Here is a 23,968-nt window from a genome sequence, read left to right on the forward strand (position 1 = left end):
CTTGATTGACTTTCCTGGTGAAGCTTGTCGTACTTGTAGCTTGTGTTATTAGGTATCTCGGTTCACGATGCCACAAGGACACACAATGTGCACGTTCACTGACTACCTAATGTCCTGTATTGGTGCATTGTGTCCCGCATACCGGCCCTGAATTCACGAGCGGTAGAATGTTTATATGATTTAAAGATTTTTAATCCATCGATGTTCTGCCACTTGTTCAGTCGTCCCAACTGTCACCAAACATTTGCAGGTTGAACCGGTCATAGCGAACATGCTGTCCTGGACAGCGGTATTTTTGGCAGGTTTACTTGGAACGGTGCTGAGCAATGACAGGCCACCGGATCCCAGAAACTTTCAAACTTTTGATACAGCCCAGAAACGCGCGGGAGAAAACATGTGCCCCTATATTGTCAAAGGATCGAAAAAGTTGCCTGTGATTTGTTGGATGTGTCACTTCCCGCATGGACTGAGACCAGAGTATGTTTGCATTTGACAATTTTTTATATTCCAACTTGCTGCTTTATTTGTTGAGTTTCTGTGCTCTCCTCAAGATTTAGTAAGAGAGGTCAAGAAGAATTGTTGTTGGTCGACCGTATGTTAGAGCAAGAAAATGGACCACACTATGAAGACTAAAGACAAAATGTCATTGAATTATATAGTGGATGTGAGAGTAACACTTATGACCTGCCAATCGTACAAGGCAACCACAATCATTAGGCTAAGAACTACTAAAATGTATTTTACCAGAAAAAAAGCAGATCTGAATGGAAAGTTTGCCAGCTTAACTGCATCGGTTGATCCAGTCAGCTCAATTTGTCTCCGTCCAGTTGCTGCGGTGAGGGAAACTATCCCCATAGTTGCTGAGTCACTTTACTCTTTCCTGCCATTATTTTTGTGACACTTGCTGTTCTGTTGATAGCCTCATCAAATCCACTGTTAGTTAAATGCGCTTCATCGAATCTATCAGATGAGGAGTCTTCGAGAAACTGAATACTTTGCTCTTTAGACTGTTACTGACGAAATCACGTTTTAGGATCACACTCGTCAAACAGCGACGCTGTCGTCGTATGTTATTTACAAAGAAACGGTTTTATTAGTGTAACCTGACGCTGACCGTATCAAACTTTGATGATATTTTGTAATCATACAGTAATAATAGGTACGCAAGCGTAAGATGAGATGTTTGTTTTTTGTTTGTGTAATGAGGATTTAGTTAGTTAACCTTTTTCAGATAGGGCTGTCAAAGTTATTGCGTTTCCTTTGTCATTCCAGAAAGTTACTGTTTGACATTATACCACCCGTAGTTGATGGAGTTATAAACAAGGAGCCGCTAATCCACCTCTAGACTCTCAAATTTTCAATTACACGATTGCGTGGATAGGAATCAAACTCGCTATATCACAGTGGATGGATAATTACCACATACTAACAGGCTTGCTGCTGTAAACTCTGGTCACATTGTTCTGATTGCTGGCTACCGCTTATTTGTAACTAAAAAGTAAGCGAGGTGAGGTTTCACCCACTGAGCATAGCAAGACAGTTTCAGACCTGATTTCTCGCAAACAACACCAACAATCAGTAGAATCCTGGTTCCTCTTTTCATTTGCTTTGTATAGCACCCGTTATGTGTACGATTGTTGCCCTGGTTATTCAAAGAGTGATATTATTCCAAATCAATGCGTTCAACGGGATCCTACATGGAAAGATTTGCTCACATTCCTAGAGGACAACGGAAACTCGAATACGGCTCGGGCTCTCAAAGAAAACACGGCCATCCAAGACTTGCAAGCAAAACCATCACAAAAAGTTTACACTGTATTCGTTCCACAAAACGACGAGGACATAAAAAATGCAGAACTGGACTATACCGGGTAGGTTGGGTGCGTACGGATGACTTGCTTATTACGTCTTTCGATTTTTCTACCGAAATAGTATAAAATGTCTTCATTAAAAAACGTGTGGATTCCATCATCGTTAATAAACTAAAACTCCAGGCCCCCTGAAGACCTCCGAATAGCGTATTTTGCAAATACTAGCTACTCAAATAAGATATGATCAAATCAGTTTGTTAGGAACAGTGTCAGCTCTTATGAACATCGTAGCCAGTAGCAATTGCCCGTAAAACATAACATAATGTCATTCTCTCTCTATATTGACTACGCAACAGCCACATTTTCGCAGGTCGAGTCTCTCTAGAGGTTCTTTAGATGTGCACTGAGGTTTATTAACTAAGATGAAGCAGTTACAGAGCATCTCCCGGCTTTTCAGCACAAGCAGACCGAGCCTGTGGAAGGATGTTTCGATAGTCGATTTTGCAGTTTTTGCTTGAATACAACAAAGTTGTTTGTGGCACGTTCATTTTTTAAGGAGCCCTGTGGGAAAAGGCAGAAAAGATATACGTACTTGTGTGAATCAATTCTCGTTACTCAATCAAAAATGGCTGCGCAAGCCCCACTGTAATAGCCGTCCTGATTTGAGGAGGCTGAAAAGATCCACAAAAAGAAAAAAAATTATACAAAGTAGTTCACTTCACACAAAAATACTTTCTGATTTATTTTTAAGAGAGTAATATCATCTTATTATAGTTGAGATGAAGATTATTGCGTATCGTTTGAACCAGTTGAAAGAACAGTCAGGGCGAAGTAAAGTGATGCAGATAACGCACACTATTGTTGCAAAGGGTGCAAACAAGTGCGTTCAGAGTTATCAGCTGATAAACAGACTCTTGTTGAGACGCACACATGTAAGCTCTTGCTTAAGATTCATGGTAGTCCATCTTATTCATTTCCAAGCGAAATCTCAACAGAATTTCAGTGTCAGGGCACGCCCAGACAGAAGAAAAAGTACATGTGCAGAGGGTGACGCATCCCCAAGGTCACCATCGGTTCGACACGTCCGGAAAGTAGGTGAGTTGGCGGCTCTCACCAAACGGCTTAGAAACACGACCAGCGTAGTGGGCCTGAGAGTGTTCATGACCGAAACGCCACCATTGGCTGTACGGAACGTACTAGTGAACGACCGTATTTGGCCAATTAGTCATCTTATATATTTACGCAGACGCTCTGTATGTTTTGTCCTGGCAATACAGCCGTGTCCCCAGTTCTCTGTCTTCTCCCTATCGCGTAGTCTGGCAGACGCAGCGTAGGCGTAATCAATAGCTCGGCCACCGCACAATACAACACATAGGTAATATTCCTTACCGCATACACATTTTCCCATTTGGCCTTTACTATTTGTGTGGTTCAAAAGGTTCGGGTTGGCCACGAAATCCGTAACCAAGATAAAGTGCTCCCATTTCATTGAAATGACCTATTATACTTCACGCTTATTATAGTTTGATATACTCCATCATGCCGCGTTCACAGCACTTAAGTTGACTGTTTTCCTGATGTAATAGTCACTTCAGCTCAACCGCTATTCTGTCTGATTGCAAACATCTGATCAACACTGCGCATTCTTCGTGTTTCCACCACATTATTCAAGCGGAATGGATTTGAACACCAGTGCATAACCAAACTGGTAGCAGAAGATTTTAGGTGTGTATTACTTCTTTCGTCGTGTACTTAAAAAACCGGTTGAATTTTCCAGCTCAGAGGTCTATTGAAACGATAAATTACTGAACCGGACAATTGACATCAAAGCATCTGTTATGAACTGGAAAATTTCCTTTAGGAATTTAAACAAATTGAGAATCGTGTGATGAGTTATTATCTGCAAGCCAGTAAAACTGACAAGTTGGATTCTTGTAACATTTAGAGATCCTCCAACAGGACGACGATTTTTATTACCTAGTTCTTTTGGCCGTCGGTAATTCAAGGTCACAGCACGGGGACACCGACCAAAAGATTCGTAGTTTGAACGCAAACGTTGCCCTCCTGCTTATGTTGTGTAGGCTTTGGTAGCCTAGCAGTACTTCGGATCGCGCTTATTTCGGTTGCATGATAGCTACGTACTGAAAGAGTGACATAGCTTAATGGTCCTTTAGGGTCCTTCTGAATACAGCTGACTGCCACCAAAATTCAACACTGAAGTACTTCAAGTCACCGACATGATGGGATCAGGGGATTACCTCCTCAAAGGACTGTTTCTTTCATCAGCACTTAACAAGTGTTCGTTTGAAGTCCATGGGGTATTTTCCGAACTAACTTATACGCCACCCTTCTATTTACGTACTTTTCCTAAGATAAAAATGAAGTTAAACATCTTATGCACAAGGTTCAGTGGCATCACGAATGAGTCTCTTTCTATCTATGCAATCTATTTCCTATTGTTGCTATGCGGAGCCACTGATCACATTTATCTGCTCAAATTAACTCACTAAGGCTTTGGCTTGTCGACGAAAATAACGGCACTAGTAGTATTCTTGAGCTCAACCTAGGAGGCAAAAACTTTTAGTCTTTATTTCTTTTCCTATTTGTAATTTGTTTTACACGTTGACCCACATTAGTGGCTGTTAGACGAAAGGAAGCGGAATCAAACAAAACGTTGCAACAGGAGTTGGTTTTCCTTCTTCCTATCAACGTTATCCTCGTCATATATCAAGTTAATCTGCGTATCCACATCATTCACTGTCCTAGTCCTTGTTGTTGTCCTGTCAGTGAGCCAGATCGAGTTGCTGAGCCAAAGCAAGTGGAGTAATCATCATTTGTACTACAGAAACAACTGCCTCGTGCGCACACTGTATCACAAACACTGCCACTGTGATCGCCATCAAGCTCAGTTATACCCAAGTGCGCGCTAGAAGTCTGATCATTCCCACTATTCTTACCGAGTACATAGTAGAAATATATATCGATAAATATTTGCTGCCTGTTGAGTTTCGTTAAACTGAACTCATTCGTGTACTGGAACAGCTGCGCGTTCATTAAATACCATCTCTTTTTTCATAGTGGAATTCTTCAATGCAACCCTTTAAAGCATCAATTAAGCTTGTATGAATGTGGCATACTACTTATAAGCTTGTTCCAAATTTTAAAGATTTTCCAGTGACCCTACATGTAGTGTGGTACATCTACACAATGGACTGTGATATCTCGAATAAAGTAAAAACTGAAGAATGAGGCGGCTTGGTGCAGCACATTCATTGAATCTGCTGGTGACCCTACATGTAGTGTGGTACATCTACACAATGGACTGTGATATCTCGAATAAAGTAAAAACTGAAGAATGAGGCGGCTTGGTGCAGCACATTCATTTGAATCTGCTGTGAAAACCAAATAGCTATGCAAACGAGTATATGTGTCGAATCAATGGAACTTGTTGTTTGAATGAGTGAACCATTGCCAAAGATATTCCTTGCACTTCCTCTGACGTTAATCCAAAGGACTAATTAACAGTCCGAATAGGAGTCCCGGTTCGGCCCACATTTTTATCACCCGGAATAAGGATGAAAATTTCCGGGGTTACAACACTCCAAACCGTGGAATACACCTTCCACCCAAACGTAACATAAAAGACAATTCTGTAGCTTAAGTGCTTCCGGCTTATATTCTTTTAGTTACAGCAGCGGTATTTATCTGGTATTCTTTGATGCACACTATAACGTGCTGACTAAAAATAACTTATTTATCTCACGCGTGATGTGACAACATAGACTTAGAAAGAGACCGAAACTGGTTGATATGTTTTCTCTCGTTGATCCTTCAACAGACGTGATAATTCTGCAAGGACTTTGGTCGCACAAGGACGCCACTATTCTCCAAGCTTTGTTAATGGAGCTAAAATTCCGAACGAGAACGCAGTGGACCTGAAGATAACCAGTTACTCGACTGGAGTAATGTTCAGTCGTTCGCTGTGCTTTATCTTACCCACTTTTGCACTATGAATAACTCATCTACATTAGGTAGATCCTGCTGCTTCTAATAGTTAGGAAAAATCCTGAGTGATTCTATAGTGCTTATCCTTTTCAAGGCCTGTTGGTATCGTTAGATGTAGAAAGAGAGCTACATCAAAAACCCAGCTCCAAATAATATGAACGAACGTACAGGCTTCAACATTCAGACTTCAGCCCATTAACCACCCAATTTCAGACTTATTAGCGGCTAGCTGCCACAAACAAGGTTGTATATCACACTCCCGATTCGCTAAATCTTTGTCTGACGAAGTGATATCCCGAGCCACTCAAAGCAACTCAATGAACGAACCAAATGGAAAAAATCGAACCACAAGGTAAGAAAAACAACATATGAACAGAACTGCCAAAAAGATGGCGTTCAGCGAACCGACCGGATACAGGGGAACGCAACTCAGATCCAAACGCAATTCAGATTCTGCGGCGACCTACTGGCCAACGCGACAACCACCTCAGGACCAACCAAGCACTTAGGAGCCATGAGATACTGTTTAAGCACAGGCAAAAAATGAATTCACCCGCTAAAAACAGCGCCAGCGATGACACGTTGATTGGTGAATGGATGTCTGCCTTCTATCTGCCACGCTCGGCTGACAGACCAACAATCAACCAGTCAGTGAGATTAGGACTTAGTAGGCTCTACGCACAATATACCATGGATTGATACCTCGTGTTACGCATATGGCTCTGCCAATCTCTGTAAAATTAAAGCCGATAGTTTATCGATGCATTCCTTCTACGGCTAGGAAGCTGTCAAGCGAACAGTTTCCGAATCTGACGCAAGGTTTAAAGAAAAACAAGAAAATACTCACATGCAACAGTATTATTTCTGTGTAATTGTTAACATAGAAATAAACTACCAATCAACATCAGTGATTTTAGGCTTTTAGGGCTTCTTTAAACTCTAGACGTTCTTTTCGGTTTAATGTTTTCCATATCCTTCCACAGCTGAGTAAGACTGTAAATTCATCAGATTTCTTACTGAATAGCAATATTCGAACCCGGATTAAGTGAGAAGTTTAAAAGTACATAAACAAGTTAATAATGCGAACGTCGCAAAGAACTTGAATCAGGACCATCACTCTTCGGATCGCAGGTCATCAAACGTTTCCTCTTTTGATACAGTACCCTGAAGTGAAAATCCAAAAGCATTCAGTCACGTTTGCCCCACCCGTTTCGTTTTGTTTTCTTACGAGGGAATGATGGGCAGGTAGACGAAGTGTGCCATGCCTGAAAATCCAAAATCCAAACAATTCACCTAAAAAACGAAAAGCAAGAATTTCATTGAAATTCAAACAACGGTCACTAGTTTTTAGCTGTAAAATTCGCCGGAGACCGGCGTCATTGCTACGGGTACCCATCGCTGTGCGAAAGTGAACGTAATATCAGTGAGCAAAAGCAAATTCTCGATCCTCTAGGGTGCGTTTAAAATATGTAAGACCATCGTTGATACCTCTGCCAATAACGTTAATATGAAGCATTGCAGCATCTATGCCAATTGCTTCTGGTTGGTAGCTGCAAAACATATGACAACTTTGTCCTCTGCAAAAGGGAAATTTTATTCTGTTAACGCCGAGACAAACTATTCAAAGTTCTTTGCTCCAGGTGATAAAAATAGGCGACCACAAACCTTGAAATTAGCTTAGACAATACAAGTGAGTATTTAAAAAAATCTTCATTCTAAACTCCCAACCATATATCGGTTCGCTAAATCAAATCTTTCAGTCGCAGTTTATAAAGAAGAGTCAATTGTGAGGAGAGTCCTAGTTAGTCAAAACGAATTAAGAGGCGCCAGCCATTATCCGAGGGATTTGAATGACAATCCGAATCTAGTCAACGTCATGAATTGATCAGACTAAAAAATCGCAAGCCTTAGTTGCGAATACTAGAAAGACTTCGAAGGAGGTTACCAGAAATTGGAGTGTTCACCTGATGAACATTGTGGAGCGTACACTACAGTGTCCGCTTGGGGTCAGAAATTACATGCGCCCTTAGTTGAGTTGGACTATCTTTTGAAAACTCTACTTTAGAAGATGGCCAACAAAAAAGATGCTGGAGACAATTCATGCCACAGCTAGAGAGAAATACTGTGTTTAAGGGGGAAGGAAGCCTGTATTACTAGATCCTTGTTAGAACCAAAGTTAACAAACACCCCGTTACCACACCAGAGCATATTACTGCCGTACTTTTGGATGGGTTTTCCATCACGTTACGTTACATGCTAAAGCCGACAGCGGCCCATATCTTTGGCGTAAGTTACTATGAGGTATAATTGGAGACAGAAGACAAAAAGTAAAAGAGTAAGAAAACTCACTCAGCGGTCCATTACTGTTTTCATCTCAAACGGTAATGGGACATTTGTGAATGAACTGCCAAGCGTGGTGTCAGCCGATCTATAAATAAAGTCTTCACATCTCTGTGAACAGTTGTGGTTACAAGAGCATCTGATTTCTTTTTTGTGTGTTGTACTGCAAGCAACAATTTGATAATTGTTAACGCGGTTGCTGAATAAAAAGCAGGCTTTATTGTCATCAATTCAGACAGATCTCTGTTACATTCCGCGTCGTATTTTAGTTGACTTTCGTCGAATGCAGGATGCTGATGAGCACGGATCATGAAACTACAAATGGATTAATACACTACACAGACGGGGTAAGTGGCTTTCCTTGTTACGTCCATCCAGTAACGCTCATTTGATGAATCCAGGATTACCGACTTTGCCAGCTTAAATGTAGAAAAGAGTTCCCTCTCTTGCATGGCCAACCCGGAAAGGCACAGCTAGAGAAGTACCATTTGGGCAAGGTACTGTTACAATTTATTCGAAAGCCACAGGGTCATAAAACCGTTTGGGAGGGATGATGCAATCCTTACTGTAAGAGACACGAAAGCAAGGTTTATTTTATCTTATTAGCAGCCGGTAATAAAGGTACGAACCAATGAAAGTGAACTGTAAAATAACAAAACCATTCTGCGTTTGTTGCAAAAGAAATGGAACCAAAGAGTCCGTTCTCGGTTTGCATAGCTGTTGGCTAAGACAAACGGATTGCTTGTATTTAGCTTGCATGGGTACCTTGAAAGTAAAAAACCAGGGGCGATTTGGATGTGTGTTATAACCAAGTTACGGTCCAATCCTGAAAGTGATATGACGTTCATCAGAATTTGTTGGGCTACGTGTGGTGGAGTAACATCATTGCCAACCTCAACCCATAGTATACATATTATCTAAAATATGATCAAACCTCATCAAGTCTGTAAATTCTAATCCACAGATTCCAAAAGTTTGGCCCGTCAATCCTAAAAACACATATTTTAGTGCTCACGGGATAGAGGATGGTGGTACAAAGTGTGAAGCATGTTTGTCTATCGTCTACAAAGCATTTGGATTTTCCAAAAAAGGCATTCACATATGCATCCATCCGTCACCGTCATAGTTTTATAGTTTGCTCAAACGACCTTGAACTATACACCTTTTATTCTAAATAAAACTTATCAGACAAGTTGCAAAAGCTGACCACCTTGAAAGCGACTGGTTTCTCAGGAATGTGCTTTCATGCAAACTTACTGGAAACTTTTAATTGGGGTTTTAGAACGCTGAATTTTTCACAATTAGCAATTAGCAACAATTAGCACAGCTGAATGGCTTTAGAATAACTCGAAATAACTTAACAACTAAAGCTTCTTAATAAAATTCTTTGGCCAAAGCTCAAGATAGATCAACTGTTGAACAATTTTTTTTAAAATTTCTGTATGTTAGTTAACTGAGGCTGAACTATATTCAGTACTTGCTATTCCAAACATATAAAATTTAACTACAAAATTCAGTGAATAATCCGAATATTTCCCTTAATTTTGGATAATTCAGGCTTTACCGGCGACAGGAAAGTATCCTTCCGTAATGGACCGCCTTCAAGCTGAACCAGATATATCAAACTTTGTCCAAGCATTGCCACCTGACACCAAAAATGCTCTGAGTAGACGTGATTCCCGAGAGTTGTACACGGTGTTTGCTCCGACCAACGATGCTTGGAACGATGCGGTAAAACGTCTTGGACCTGGTGCAGTAAGTAAAATCATAAAACGTATTTGACAAACTCTCTTGTAAAACACAACAGACAAAAGCTGAATTTGTATACTAATCATTGATCTGGCATTACTTAGACAGAGGGCAAAAATCTTTCCAGAGCCTACCACCGGTTTTGTCCTTTATCTCTTTATCGTAGTCCACGTCTCTCAGCCCCCGTTAATCTTATTTCGTACTTGAATACCAAAGTAGAGGCGTATAGATTTAAACACGCATTTCAAAAGTAAGGGTGAGGAGAGATGCAGTTAATCATTTTTATGCTACGCGCTGCGCAAGAGGGGCAATCGAATAGTCTTTATCAAATGCGTTGCTAGTGTTGTAGCAAGGTAAATACTACATCTCGAACATTGTTACCACGAAACTGTTACACGGCCGGTTAAAAAATACGATAAAGAAAATAGTAAATTGGATGGCAGCCGTGTTTTACTTTAGCTCTAATTTTCAACTTAATACTTATCGTTATCTAACTTATTGTTCAAGTGCAAAGAAAGCTTGGTAAATTTATGGATGCCAAACCTAATGAGTGAGAATAATTGAGAAAGATCCCAAAAATATGCCGTCTGAATGTTCGCAAAAACCGTATAAAAAAAAGTTTTCGGTAACTAGGAAATCGCTAGAAATAAAACATCACAAACGAGACAATCAGCTGGGTTCCAGATGGGTGTCTCGCAAAACCAAATTAGTTTGCAAATGAGTATATTTCGCTAAAACCTGATGTTGGTTTTGTAAATCACATAGCTTTTAGGAATTTAATAAGATGGTTATCTAAACTCCTTGTTCTTGAAGGTGAGTAAGCCTTCTGGTAGAACTAATCAGCAAGGTAAAATTGCTCGGTGTTTGTCTTTGAGACTCAGGACCAAAATAAAACAACTTGGACTAGGTGATTGCCAAATATAAGAAAATTACTTATAACCTCTGTTTGGGAGAGCTCTCTCCCAAGATCCATTATATAATATGCTACCAATGTCGATCTAACTGCATCACTTGACTACGGTCGAATCAGTCACAGTGCAATCACAAACTCCGATACTGTGCTGTCATTAATTATTCAGAAGAGAACTGAGTCTGTCTCGATCATGTGACATGAATCGATTAACCCAGTGTGTCATTGGCACTCCAGAGTAAAAATTACAGTATCCAATATGATGGAACTTGGGTTTAACTAAGCCAATTTCCTGCTTTCGAGTTCTTAACCTAATAGCCAGTATTATCTTTTTATTCATTCTTCCTTATTTTAACCATTGGATGTGTAATGAACTGATGAAAGAAAACATGAATACTTGTCATTGTGTATTCTTTTTTAAAAATATGGAAGTAGCTAAGTTCCTAATGCTATTTCCCTTCCTTTTCATTAAGTCTGTTGCTTCCCTGGCCAACCACCACGTCCTTAATAAAATGATCTGTTCCGGAGCAATCATTCAAGAATCCAATGATGTTGGACCGACACAAGCTGCCGACTACATTAAACTAACCCTTACTTCTGATGGCAACCCAGCGGTATTAGATGCATGCAGTCAACAGATTCCTTTCCTTAAGAAGGATCTTATGTCAAAAACTGGTGTTGTACACATCATTGAACGGGTGGCAACCTCCCTTCTGCGTGAGTTTGCAGAGCACAAGTTTCATCCTAACAAACGTTTTTTTCTCTTAAATCTTGATAAATTTGTCCAGTAACAGTAGCTGAATTATGTAACCATATGGTTGCTTGTTTGTTTGGATCAGGCTCGTATAATCGAATGTTGAACATGTCATCAACACAAGAGCTTTTTTGGGAATCATCCGTTAGAGATCTTAAATATTTCTTTGGAATACCTGTCCAGTAAACCCTCTGAAGTCAGCTTACATTTCTGCTGCATTCAGTTTTTTTTCTGATCTTTATACAGGCGGCTGTTGAGTAATTTGGGTGCTGAACCAAATGGTAGTACTCAGGTTTACAAACTTTGTTGCTTCGGACGTGTTAGATCAGTAGCGGATTCATGTTTCATGTCAGTAAAGTATTTATTTTACGGCTTGCGTTGTTTAGGCAATTATTCGATAAGTTTTAGGTCCTGAAGAGATGGGCATGAACACGGCGTTCACATCAAACCCGAGCGTCAAAAGCATTGCAGTTCTGGCTGCTCATTGCTCAATCGGTCTACTCAATTGACGGTACTCCTAAAACGTTACTGTGTTTTACAGTCAATCGAAACATGTACTACAGCAACGTAAGGAATTTAGGAGGCAAGCTTTCGAATCCCCATCAGTCTCTATTCGCATGCACTTTCACAACCCACTACGGTTTTTCAGACAGCAAGAACTCTTAAAAATCACAGAAGCGAAGACCAAAAAACTCCCAATGTAACCTATTGTAACCAGTCCAACGATGATAATCCCCATCCCTCGAGAGGTTACATCCTGTAAACTAACAAGGTCTACAATAAAATATTAACCGCAGGCTTTTGTGAGCAAAATTAGTCTTCAAATTTCAGTAGACTTTAGTTGTCCGCCTATCTTCTGGAAAAATACGGACTTTTGATATTTTGCTTTCATCACCATTACAAACTCAGAGGGCAATTGGACTATCCCTTTAGGAATGTGTACTATAGATTGTACAGGATGTGCGAAGGGACAAAACATGTGTTGAATCCATTTTTTGCTTTATTCTAACAGGCAGGAGTAATTTAAATACATGTCCAAAAAACAATACGCCAGCTGAATCCTTTCCTGAATCATTTAAATCACTTTGAAGTGGACAGAACCGCATTCAAAACGTAAGATTTTGGTTTTAGTAAAGGCCTGGGTACAAAAATTCGAAGTTTATTATAGTACTAAAGTGGCCCTTGAGTAAGCATTGTTAACATCGTTATTCATGGTAGCAATTATGTTAGGGTTTGCTGTAGGGATAAAGTATTTACCGAATTACTCTTTCCAGCTGCATTCTCATAGAAATATCTTACCAAAAAGATGGGGTTAACTAAATAAAGGTGTATCAGTTCACGGAATGGACCTCTTACTTATTCATTAATCTTCCCTTTTGAGGCAAGTTCTCGAGCGACTGCACTAACCTACGTTACTTTCACACGGTCATCTAAGCATTATTTCAAGCATAAATATACTTCATTTCTTGTATTTAAACAAAAAGGTCTACGACTAGAGTCGTTTTAGAATATTTGCGGACTTATGTAGATAAGTGATTTGGACAACTATATTTTTATGAAAATTGATTCATTTTAGAGAGCACCCAAAATCTCTACTAAAATTTTTTCTACCCCCGGAAGTGCTTATGCAAAACTCACGAAAATGTGTCTTGATTCGAGGACTCGGCTTCATTTTTAGTTCAATGTGCGGAAAGCTCAAATATCATGTTTTTCGGAGCTTAATCTAGCACCATGACCTCTGGTCCTCGTAGAGCAGTACCCATAATAGCAATTTATGCGACGGAGTATGTCACTGGTCCTTGGTGTTTGAACTAACATTACATGTGTCTTCGAAGCCGTCATCAAACTTACCTGCAAGCAAAAAAAGCATGATGGAAGATAACGAAAATTTGTTGAAGATGTCTAGGAGGAAATTAATGCTTGTGGCCTTTTAAAATGGTGGTAACATGCACCTATAAATTAGAAAACCTAATGGGAATCTTGGGAAAGTTCAAAGGTTTACTTAGATCAAACTGGATGCATTAGTTTTAAACACTGGTCTTATGAGGATTTTCCCAGCATTTCCTTGCTAATTCACCTAAATATACCTATTCTCATACATCGTTTAGGCGGATAAAAGCAAAACGTCTTTTTAAAGACCAAGATTATTCGAAAGTTTTCTTAATTACACTGAATCCGATTGAATACATTAAGCCTTGCTGATTAATCACGATTATGATCGATGGCGCAGAACTTCACAGAAGTGCTTGATAAAACAGAATTAACTATCATACAATAAATAAAAGCCTACGGTAATTTGCGTTCAATTGTACCCTTGTTTGATTTAACTGACGGAAAAAAATCTTTTTGAATCATTTTTGTACGAACAATCTCAAAATAGTTACCAGACTGCTAAGGACGCATTTTCTACCCCCAGACACTCTAATGGTCATGAGGAAAAAGCGGAAAATTCTCTTTCGTGATTTTAGATTGGTTTTGCGTATACTCACATGAATTTCGTACACAAAGTTGTCGCCGTGCTGCGCAATTTTTTTCACAATTTTATTCTTGCCTTATCTTACATCACGCAGCCCTCAGTCTCAATGAGGCAATCAACTGCATTGCGCAGGGTCCGCAACACAAACTTTTGCAATCTGCGCGTGAAATCAAAGACTGCGATGTGGTGAAAAACACAAAAGCCAATGTGATTCTAATGCCAGACGAGGAGGCCTTTAAATGTACGTGTAAAACCATAGATAGTCTGATTTAGAACGCTAAGCAATAACTGATGGTATGCTTTGAGTCGCTCATTATGGCCTATCCATTACTTGAATAACAACACGGGCATCAAATCGCCAGGCAAGGGCATGGTCGTGCGTCATCTACACAGAAAAACAAACCGACTTTTTAAAACCGTATTGTACACATTTTAGTATCGAAAAATGCTGGCTTACTGGCCCGAAGGTTGAATGAACTAGCTTGAAGTATTTAGCCTTCCCTGATATGAAAAGCAGGTTGAAGCCGTGCACACCAACGTAAAATTAAAGATTCTGTAAAGTAACAGTCTTCTGTTGGAATTTATAATTTGTAGTGTTGGGTAAACAAGGATAACTGTAGTTTTAATGACTCAACGTTTGGATCACTGTGAGCGATATTCGTCAGCAGAGATGTAATTAGTCATAAGGGAAAAAGGAAAAAAAGTTGACTGGTTTCGGTGTGCGGTCAAATTTCAATTAGCCACTCAACTGCATGCTGCTGTCTTTTGAGTAAATACTATTGCAGTCGCCAGAGCAGATAGTGTATGCACACTTAGTTTGATGAATTGGTTAGATGGGGTATTTAGGGTGTACCTCGTGCCTGTCAAACGCGTTGCGTCACTTCAACCCTGTGCGTATGTCTAACCGTAATAAAACCGCACGAATTCACTTAGCGGTTTGTGTGCAAGAAGTCATCTGAAATATTGGTAGAATGTTACTGTTTCCTGGGTCTCTGATGCGTCCACCAAAAATCAGACGAACAAGGGTTGTCATCTTTCTGGAAGCCCAACTTGTCATCAGTCAGAAATTGTTGGCTTATTTATGCATACTAGCTAACCAGTTGAGAAGCTGTAACTGTTCCTTTGTTCCACATTTGTTGCAAGTGATTACAATGAACACGTTTGCATTGTAAACAAATGTTTTAGCTGTCAAGTGAAAGGATATTACGATACAACTTAAAATTGCTATCCGAAGGCAGTGGTTTATCGACTGAATGACTAACTTTTGGGACTTTTGCACTCAGTAAAAACACTCGAACAGATGTTATAGCTTAGGTGTCATAATGTGCTATATCGGACGCTGGTTTTAGAAGGTTTTTATCAGTTAGCTTGATCATCCATTTGTTATCCTATCCAAGGGCTAACCTTGAAAAGAAATCAGCTCGAAGAGGCAAAACGAATGCTAGCTGACAGGAAGTACAAGTGTCAAGTATATGCCCACCACATGCTTACGGACAAAATGATGAAACAACCATTTAAGTTCAACGGCTTTGGACAAGAATATCGATTTGAGACCGACTACAGAGCCCCCAATGGAGAACATCCACCCGTTTTCAGTCATTATGTCACAGGGCGAGATGGACGAAGGGTAAGATGAGATCAAGCGTACACTAACCAACGTTTCATTAAAATCACCTCAACAACAGAATAATAATGGTGTCCACTCGGATTGTAATGTGTACTTGCAACTGCTTAAAAAATTCAACCAGACTCTCACACAAAGGTACGCGAAATAGGAAAATCTGCTTTTTATGAATCATACATTTTATTACATGGTACCTTACAAAAATTCCAAAAAATACGGCTCCTTTACAAAATTTGGTTGAGACACATTTGCAACTTAAAGTTAAGAAATGAAAAGCTTCCTTGCGTTATCATGTTTTCAGCTAAGTATATTCCAGGACCATCAAAGATCAATCCATGTAAAAAAGGAATAACTCTGGCAGCTAAAGTGTGAATGTCTTACAATCAGAGTGGAATCTGTCGAAGCGCATTCAGAGGCAGCTGGGAGAAGGAACGTCATCCGAACTAGAACTTTCATTAATGAAACGAAATGATTGAGATCATTAGCCGAGCTATGTTTTCGCCATTTATTTTTAGTAACTTAATGGCATGCAGCCGCTTCATATGCATTCCCTTAATGTCCCATAAATAAGTAACACCATTTCAGATGCTTTTCACTATTCCAACGTTAACGCAGGTTCAATTCCCCCAAAGATTGATAAGATAAATACTACAGTTATAAAAGTTTTTGTACAAAAAAGCCAAAAGGAACAAAGTAAGTTTAGAAAGACATGTCCGGTAGTGGAGGCCGTTTAAGCAATTTCCGTTTTCAATTGATATTTTATCCTGTCGGAGAGGTTAATCTCCAGTTTTCCGAATGGACCGACCAGTTTGCCGAATGGACCCACAGTGACACTTACCCACGGCATATTGACACATCTGAGCTTGGTGCATCAACTTCTACGTATCCAACGCACTGTTAGATATTCTAACACTGTGGTCTATGTTGATGACTCTTTTGAGCGAATTCCACGGCTGTGAAGACCCCAATAGTAACCAGATATTCAGACTGCTTTAACGTTAAACGTAGGAACAAATTGCGAATTTCAAACTTAAAGAGAACTAATGAAATTCTAAGCTGTCTACTTGCACTGCTCTCTTTGGGTTTTCGTTGCGATGGTTTAACACTACTGGAACACCATTTCTGTATAAATTAGTTATATAATTTTTTGACATATTCATTCTTTATATCATCATTTCGATAGATTTTGTTTGGTTAAGATGAAAAAAAGATTGAACAGTGTGTTCTCACACCTTTCTCAGTATTTATTTCCCAGACAGCTATGTAAACCTACGGGCAATATATTTGTACCTCTAGCACTCTCTTAGTAAGAAAGTACATTAGGGATCTTGTGCGGCGGTAATCATAATTCTTCATAAAAAATCAGCAAGAAAAAAATTTATCTTCAAATTACATTGGACTATACTTCTATTCATTTCTTCCATGGCAGTTAATCAGTTGAAGCTGGGAATCTTCGCTGTAAGGAAAAACTACTTACTGTGGGAGAAGCATCTTGAAAGCCAATTATGTAGCTACGCTACATTTTGGTCAGTGAGTCTCCAGTACATGTCGTTTGGTAGAATCGTTTCAAAAAATAGTCAGATTGTCCAAGGGTTTGGAAACCATAGATGAACTGCTTCAAAAAATAAATTGGAGCTCGGACACTATTTATCAATTCCGAAATCGGTACTCAGATCTAAACGGTCCAGTGGCGTAAGCGCGCTTAACAGGATAGACCAGTCTTATCTAGTTTCACCTCAGGTCAGCTGAAACAGTTCAGTAGTATGCTGAATTAACAACGGACTTTTGACAATGTTCTCTAGGCTCATCCAGTTAAACAGAACTTCGCTGATTACAGAAGTTCCACAACAAAGTCGGCTTGGATTAGCCACCGTGAATAAGCATAAGGCATCACGATAAAAGACTACTTATTGGAATGCAGCAATATCAGTGGTCCATCGATTTATAAAAGGCGCGGGTTTGAAAGCAGAAGTCAATATTTGTTTGACCACCTCATTCTTATGGCAGACAATAGTTTTGCTGGATTGTTTTTTGGATTGCCTGGGACACAAACTAATCAGTATACTGAAACAAAGTGGATTATTCCAGATTGACCGATTCCGTTTACTTTGTGCCTTACACATCGTACCGCTACTACACCCGTACACAGTTTTGTGAGCGTAACGTGACTGATAATGAACTAGAAACTTTCTTATTACTTCTCATATTACTTAGTTTACCCGTAGAAGGGTGCTTCATAGAAACACGCAATGTTATGCAGATACGGACAGGTAAACTCGGCTTTGATAAACCATCTAGATCTAAACGATTTATGTGTTCAACGATCATTCAACCCTTTCAATAATACCGATAAACGCCGAACGTAGCGAAGCATGTACGTCAAAATTAATGTGGTTAACTTGCAAAGCCATAATCCGTCTTCAAACTAGTTGACGGTGACAACACCCCTATCACATGCATTTTATTTGAGAGTTGTAAAAATTCAACACGTTTTAGGTGAATTATCAGGTTACTGACAGATGCAACACGATATACAGCTTTTGGTTATCTTTGAATCCGAATACTGATGGGTGTTTGTACCATCGTTCCACTAGTGACTTTCATTGAATTATAATTTAAAGGTTGAGAAATAATATACATCCAAGTAATAAATAAATTTGCGAGTTAAGTTGTATATCAGAATAATAGATGGTTGCAGGCCCCACCTACCGCGGGACGTTCAATAAAGAGAACTAAGCATCAAGGTTAGTAATTCCCGTACTTAATGCACTACTCATGAGTTTACTGAAATTTCTTCGACAGCCCACGACCGGTTTCACCCTACTTGGGGATCATCAGGTAGGCGTAGTCCCTGAGTTTCCGTCAACCTTATGTTATGCTTGTAACCAAATTGCACGAAATTAGCGAAACACATTTCATTTGCAAACAAATTTGGTTTTCGAGAGACTAACGCGGAACCGAGTTTAAAAAACATAATAAACGAGAGATTCAGCTGGGTTCCCGGTGAGCCTTTCGAAAAACGAAATTTGTTTGCAAATATTTGTATTTCGCTGAGTTAGTGATTCTCGTTCGCTGCTCTTGAAAGGATGGGCATGCTTCTTGATTGTGAATTACAGTAGTCAAACTCACTGTCCAAACATACTGATTTTGCATTTATTCCAACTATGACTTCGTCACATCACCTTCGGGAATCTAGTAACTGGCTTCCAAATGTGATTAGTCGAACGGAACCTGACTCTAAGTGAACTAACAAGAATGATTCGCGTAGAGTTTAGTGTGTTTCTTGCATGTGTACCATGTACTATATATTTCGCAAAGTAACATTCCCAAATTACGATACATATCCACATGAAATGACCTTATCCTTCTGTTTCCAACATCCCCACATTTAGCTCAATTTCAATGCGGCTCAAACAAGAAACAGAAAACCAATGATCTTCCGAGATGGCGTCATCTATCCCGTTCAGAAACTGAATTTCCCTCCAGATAGAAACATGATACATGTTATAGAAAATGAACCAAACTTGACGTAAGTTTATAATTATTCTAAAATTTATTCTTGTTTACATGAAGGAAAGTAGCTGAAAAGATCAAATCGACGGGTATGCAACAAGAGTTTGCAAAGATGGAGGGCAAAACATTGTTTTTGGCGCCAATCGACATGGGATGGAAAACCAGGGATTTGGAGAATGGATACACAATTGACCAAACCAGAAAAGTGAGTCAGTTCTATCAGCTGGGTAGCCAGACGTAATTACCAAATCAAGTAGCAGATCACTAAGAGACCCCAAAATTTCTCTGATATTTTATATTATTATTGTAAGCAGTCCATCCTTCATTGCGCTGAACTGCCACCACAGTTGCCTGAGATAGAAGAAAATTTTTGTAACAAAACTTTTCTGGAACAATTCATCTCACATTAAAGCAGAGAAGTGGAACAAACACAAACTCCTGACTAGATAACGTTTTGCTAAACAGGAGTTTAGTGGTTGACTTCTCGCGCAAAACAGCAAAGAGATCCGCATTTAAACAACCGTAGATTGCCCAACATGAGTAATGGATTGATGGTTTGTTCACTGATCTGAGTTGCACACTTTCAATCGTGATACAGCGTTACACCAGGTATGTGCTGTTATTGACGTACCTCATTGCTTTGCCTTCACTTCGAGTTGCAGTGAAACCATTGAAACCAAGTGTCCGAGCTAAACGAACAAACCAGAGGCCATATAAGTAATATGATGAGAATGTAGCTCAGTCCGGGGCAGTTGTGTACAGAATTCATTCAAAGAAATTGACAAAGATCACGTACTCACAAGCAGAGGTAACTCCAGGCTTAAGTATAGATAGCTTGCGTAAAAGTGCAGATTGTGTGTCAGCGGTTTAGGCAAAAAGGTGATTTCAAAACATTAGCCAACTGAACCGCAGAAACTAATCAAACGTAAATTAGCTGCATTTTGAATTTATTTGTCGCCTACTTGTTTCATCAGACGAGGTCAATATTCTCCGATCCCTATGAACAATGATTAGTGATTGGAGTCACACATGAAACTGTCGACCAGTATGCAGCAGTAGAAATGTTGCAAAGTTCGAGACCTTACTTCTTTCTGTTACATCACACAGATGCCGTACGAGTAATTCCCCAACCATCCTGGAATAATTTTCACGTAACAACCAATTATCAGTCTATTCGGATGGAAGCAACTGTAGCAGGAAGTTTCGACTGAAATTGCGATTGAATTCCACAGGAATCAATCAACAGAGTTTAAGAACCAGAGACAAACCACTAACAGCACAAAGGAGTCAAAATTTTTCAAACAGAGATGCAGTGCATGCCAGCTGGCAATCCGGGTCATTCATTCAAGATTGCAAGCCTGCGGGATAATATGTTCAGGATACCAATGCGATGACAAATCATATTTTAATAACATACTGTGATGTCTCCATGCAGCTGAATGTGCTGCACCAGGCCGCCTCACGTTTCAGTTGGCACGATATTAGAGATATCGCCTACATATATATACGGAGTGTACTACTCATAAGGTTGCTGAATAAGACCGGTAGAAGAATTCTCAGCGGTCTTTCCGCCTCTTACACTTTCAAGCAGTTTAAAGGAAATTAAAATAATCTGCACCACGAAACAACTACGAGTTAGAAAATTTTTAGCTCTTTAACATTATGGGACTCAAGATGGTAATTTTGTAAGCATTTGAAAAGGTACATTTCATTAGAATGTATAAGGATAAAAAGAAAAATTAGAAATAGACAAGCATAAGAAGTTTGTCTTCGTTTTCATGCCAGACGAACTATGAGTTACGGCGCAGTTTTCAGAAAGAAATGTTGGAGTTAGTTTCACAGCCCAAACAGCTGCTTCCAATGCAGCGAAAGGCCATTAGGTGATGCAAATGAAATGCCCGCGGACTGTATAAATAAATCCAGAAAAAGTTAACTTCCTACCTAGAATCTATTATCTATCACTGTGTTGGGTTCAGGCAAGGACGGCGTACCTTTTAAACGGAGGAGTTTCAAGTAATATTGATAGTTTTGAAGAATTTCTTTAATAATACCTCTGATAGCTACTAGAGCCATCAATTTTCTGTAGGAAACAGCCAAAAAACATCGAATCACCAAAAAGTAAAAAGTTATGAAGGGTCCGAAAATCCCTTTTTTACACCACACTCTTTTATTTTACCAAAATGACTTATATTAATTGTCACCGTTTATATCCACAAAACTTCTGAAAAAGGGATACACCTTAGGTAGGACTACTTTATTTACCTCTAAAAGTGCATACTAATGAGCAGATTTTGATAACACTTTGATGAGTTTTGCAATAATGACTGCGTCAGAAGGTCAATCTCTGATAATTTTTCCCCTGGATTTTATTCAGCTGCTTCAGTTGCACACAATTCCACATGCTTTATTTGGTGGTGAGGAGGGGTTTCTGCGAAGAGCTTCCGTTCAGACGGTGGATACACTGCTTCCGGAGAGGGGTGGAGGCTACGTGAAACTGACCATAAAAGTTCAACCCGATGGAAATACTCTAATTGGGCATCCGGAAATCTCAGAAGACTTATGGGTATGTTTATTGAAATATGGTATAAGTGCATCCAAATGAAACACAAATTCACCAGATGACCATAAGTTTACACACCTTTCATGCCACAGCTATTGGATCCCTACCGAATCCGGTTGGGCACAGTAAAGTTGGACCTAAAACTAACCTTTGCTGGAAGATGTAGTGCCCGTCTCTAAGGGTCTTCTTTTTAACTAAATGCTTACTGTTGACAGAAGGCGACTCTCCTCACTGGTGACTCTGTATCCCAAATCTGATTTTTGTAGCGTCAAAATATAAGCGACGTATTTTCAACATTCCTGGACATTGATTCGATCCTTCCCGTGTATGGTAAGAAAATCGCTATTCAGATCGGTCAGCGATTAGTTGAGGAGACAAAACTTTTAACAGCTTTACAGGATGTGCCCCATAATTTCGGCCTTGGAAGAGTCCGTATTTAAGATTTCAATACCGCGTTTAGAATACATGCAGAGATTTACACAAATATCTTTGGAGTGCGAACACACCGTTCTGAGGTATTTTTTTACAAAGCTCTATTGCCAGAGTATCATATTTTTATAACCACAGGATATTCTGTCCATGTCTTTCATTGTAAACTTCTTTCTTGCTGAATGGCGTTTTTCGTCATATACATCCGCTGTTTGTAAAATTCGATCAACAACCTTTTTTCGCCTGTAAAAAGATTTTTTTCAGTATTTTGAGTGGTCGTTGATGACCCCCAAATTGATCGTTCGAGTAATGATCATCTGCAGAATCCGGGTTTTTAAGCGAATATCTGATGACAAGTTAATCTTTCTGACAAGTTTCGGTCCAAATTTAGCTCGGATAGTGTTAAATAGAATGAGCGCGATGTAGGTATAATATAGAATTTTTCAAAAGCAAAGCAGCGTAGTAAAATAAAATGTTCTCGTCTGACGTTTTGATTACCTTGAGCAAACTTTTCAAAAGATTTCTGCAATCACTTCGATAATAAAAATCTTTGGAAAAGGTTCACCACGGCAATCGAAACGTCGGACTACAACATCTTATTCTACTGTGCTGTATTTGTCTCTGAAAAATTTCACGTTAACTTTGCACTGCTAATCGTTGATCTGAAGCCAATCAACACCAGATCACGCTAACTTGATTTGTACACTCGTATGACGAGCAGAGCCACATCCCAAGTGCAGGCCACTCGACTAGTCGTGGCTGAACAATATATTATACAAGTTTTTGCCTAAAGAGACAATTTCACATCTCATCATAGAACTATGGTGTGTGGTGTTCTAGTACCTACCAACAGCTCTGCAGTATATCTCAGTCTTCTAATTCTGACTGAAACCATTAGCGGATGGGATACTTCATAAGGTTAACAAACAATATCCTAATACTTGTCTTTGTAATGCATTTGCGACATATACACTGCTCAAGACAGTCTATTTCTGTGAGATTCTTCTTGATATTTGTTTTTGGGAGTATTTTTTTCTGAGGAGGACATTTTTTTATTTTTCGAGTGCCTTTTGCGGACAACAAGACTGATACTTGGTTCCGACGATCATTGTTGCCTGTTCCGCGCTGATATAACAAAAACAGCAGGCGCCCAGCTGTAGTGCACGTAGCATTTCCAAGCCCCATGCGGTGTGTTTTTGATCACGTGACATCCGTTTAAGGTTTTACTTGCCTATCAGTACACATTGCTGACCCAATGTGGCATGCGATATTCGCAGCTAATAAGTGTCAAAAGGATTTTTCTGTTTGCTTTTCGTGCGCCTGCAGAATGTTCCGTCTGCGTCTTTATCTCCTATTTCATACAGAATTACGCTGAAATGCTATTAATATCGTGACATTCTCCGTTACTGTTACAGGCAATGGTTCTCAAGTGGAACAAAGTTGGGACCGATGGCGTCGTCTGGGTCATAGACTGGCCAATTAAATGCCCCTATCTAGCATGTTGATTGTTCCCACTCGAATGTCTCGAGTAATGCATTCAAAATATTCTGAAACTTGATTTTACACCCGACATAAATAATTGCACGCCATTGCTTCCTATAATAGCTCTCTGGATGAATAAATGATCATACCAAATCTTCCGAAATTCAATGATCAATTTTCAAATATCCGTCAACTTGGGGTTGGTCCATGAAAGCCAATTTTCCTGGGGCTTTGAAGTGGGAGTGCTCCGTATTGCAAGCTTAGAACGTGGTTGCCAGAAGACGTCCGCATCTCGGGCGGCACCCTGTTTTACGT

At 39.6% G+C, this 23,968-nt stretch overlaps 1 protein-coding gene across 1 annotated transcript; it reads left to right on the plus strand.

Annotated features, from left to right (window-relative positions):
- Window positions 1-208: 208 nt before the first annotated feature.
- Window positions 209-23,818, plus strand: T265_11903 (hypothetical protein; the record flags this gene model as incomplete). The annotated part of the gene is made up of 12 exons (XM_009178725.1): window positions 209-477; window positions 1,617-1,871; window positions 5,650-5,773; window positions 8,426-8,503; window positions 9,714-9,911; window positions 11,289-11,532; window positions 14,140-14,286; window positions 15,443-15,672; window positions 19,062-19,198; window positions 19,243-19,387; window positions 21,557-21,745; window positions 23,587-23,818. 12 exons carry the CDS (start codon window positions 272-274, stop codon window positions 23,674-23,676), a joined length of 2,043 nt encoding a protein of 680 aa, XP_009176989.1.
- Between the last annotated feature and the right edge of the window lie 150 nt (window positions 23,819-23,968).

Source organism: Opisthorchis viverrini (genome assembly GCF_000715545.1).
Source record: "Opisthorchis viverrini unplaced genomic scaffold opera_v5_636, whole genome shotgun sequence".
NCBI classification, from domain to species: Eukaryota; Metazoa; Platyhelminthes; class Trematoda; order Opisthorchiida; family Opisthorchiidae; genus Opisthorchis; species Opisthorchis viverrini.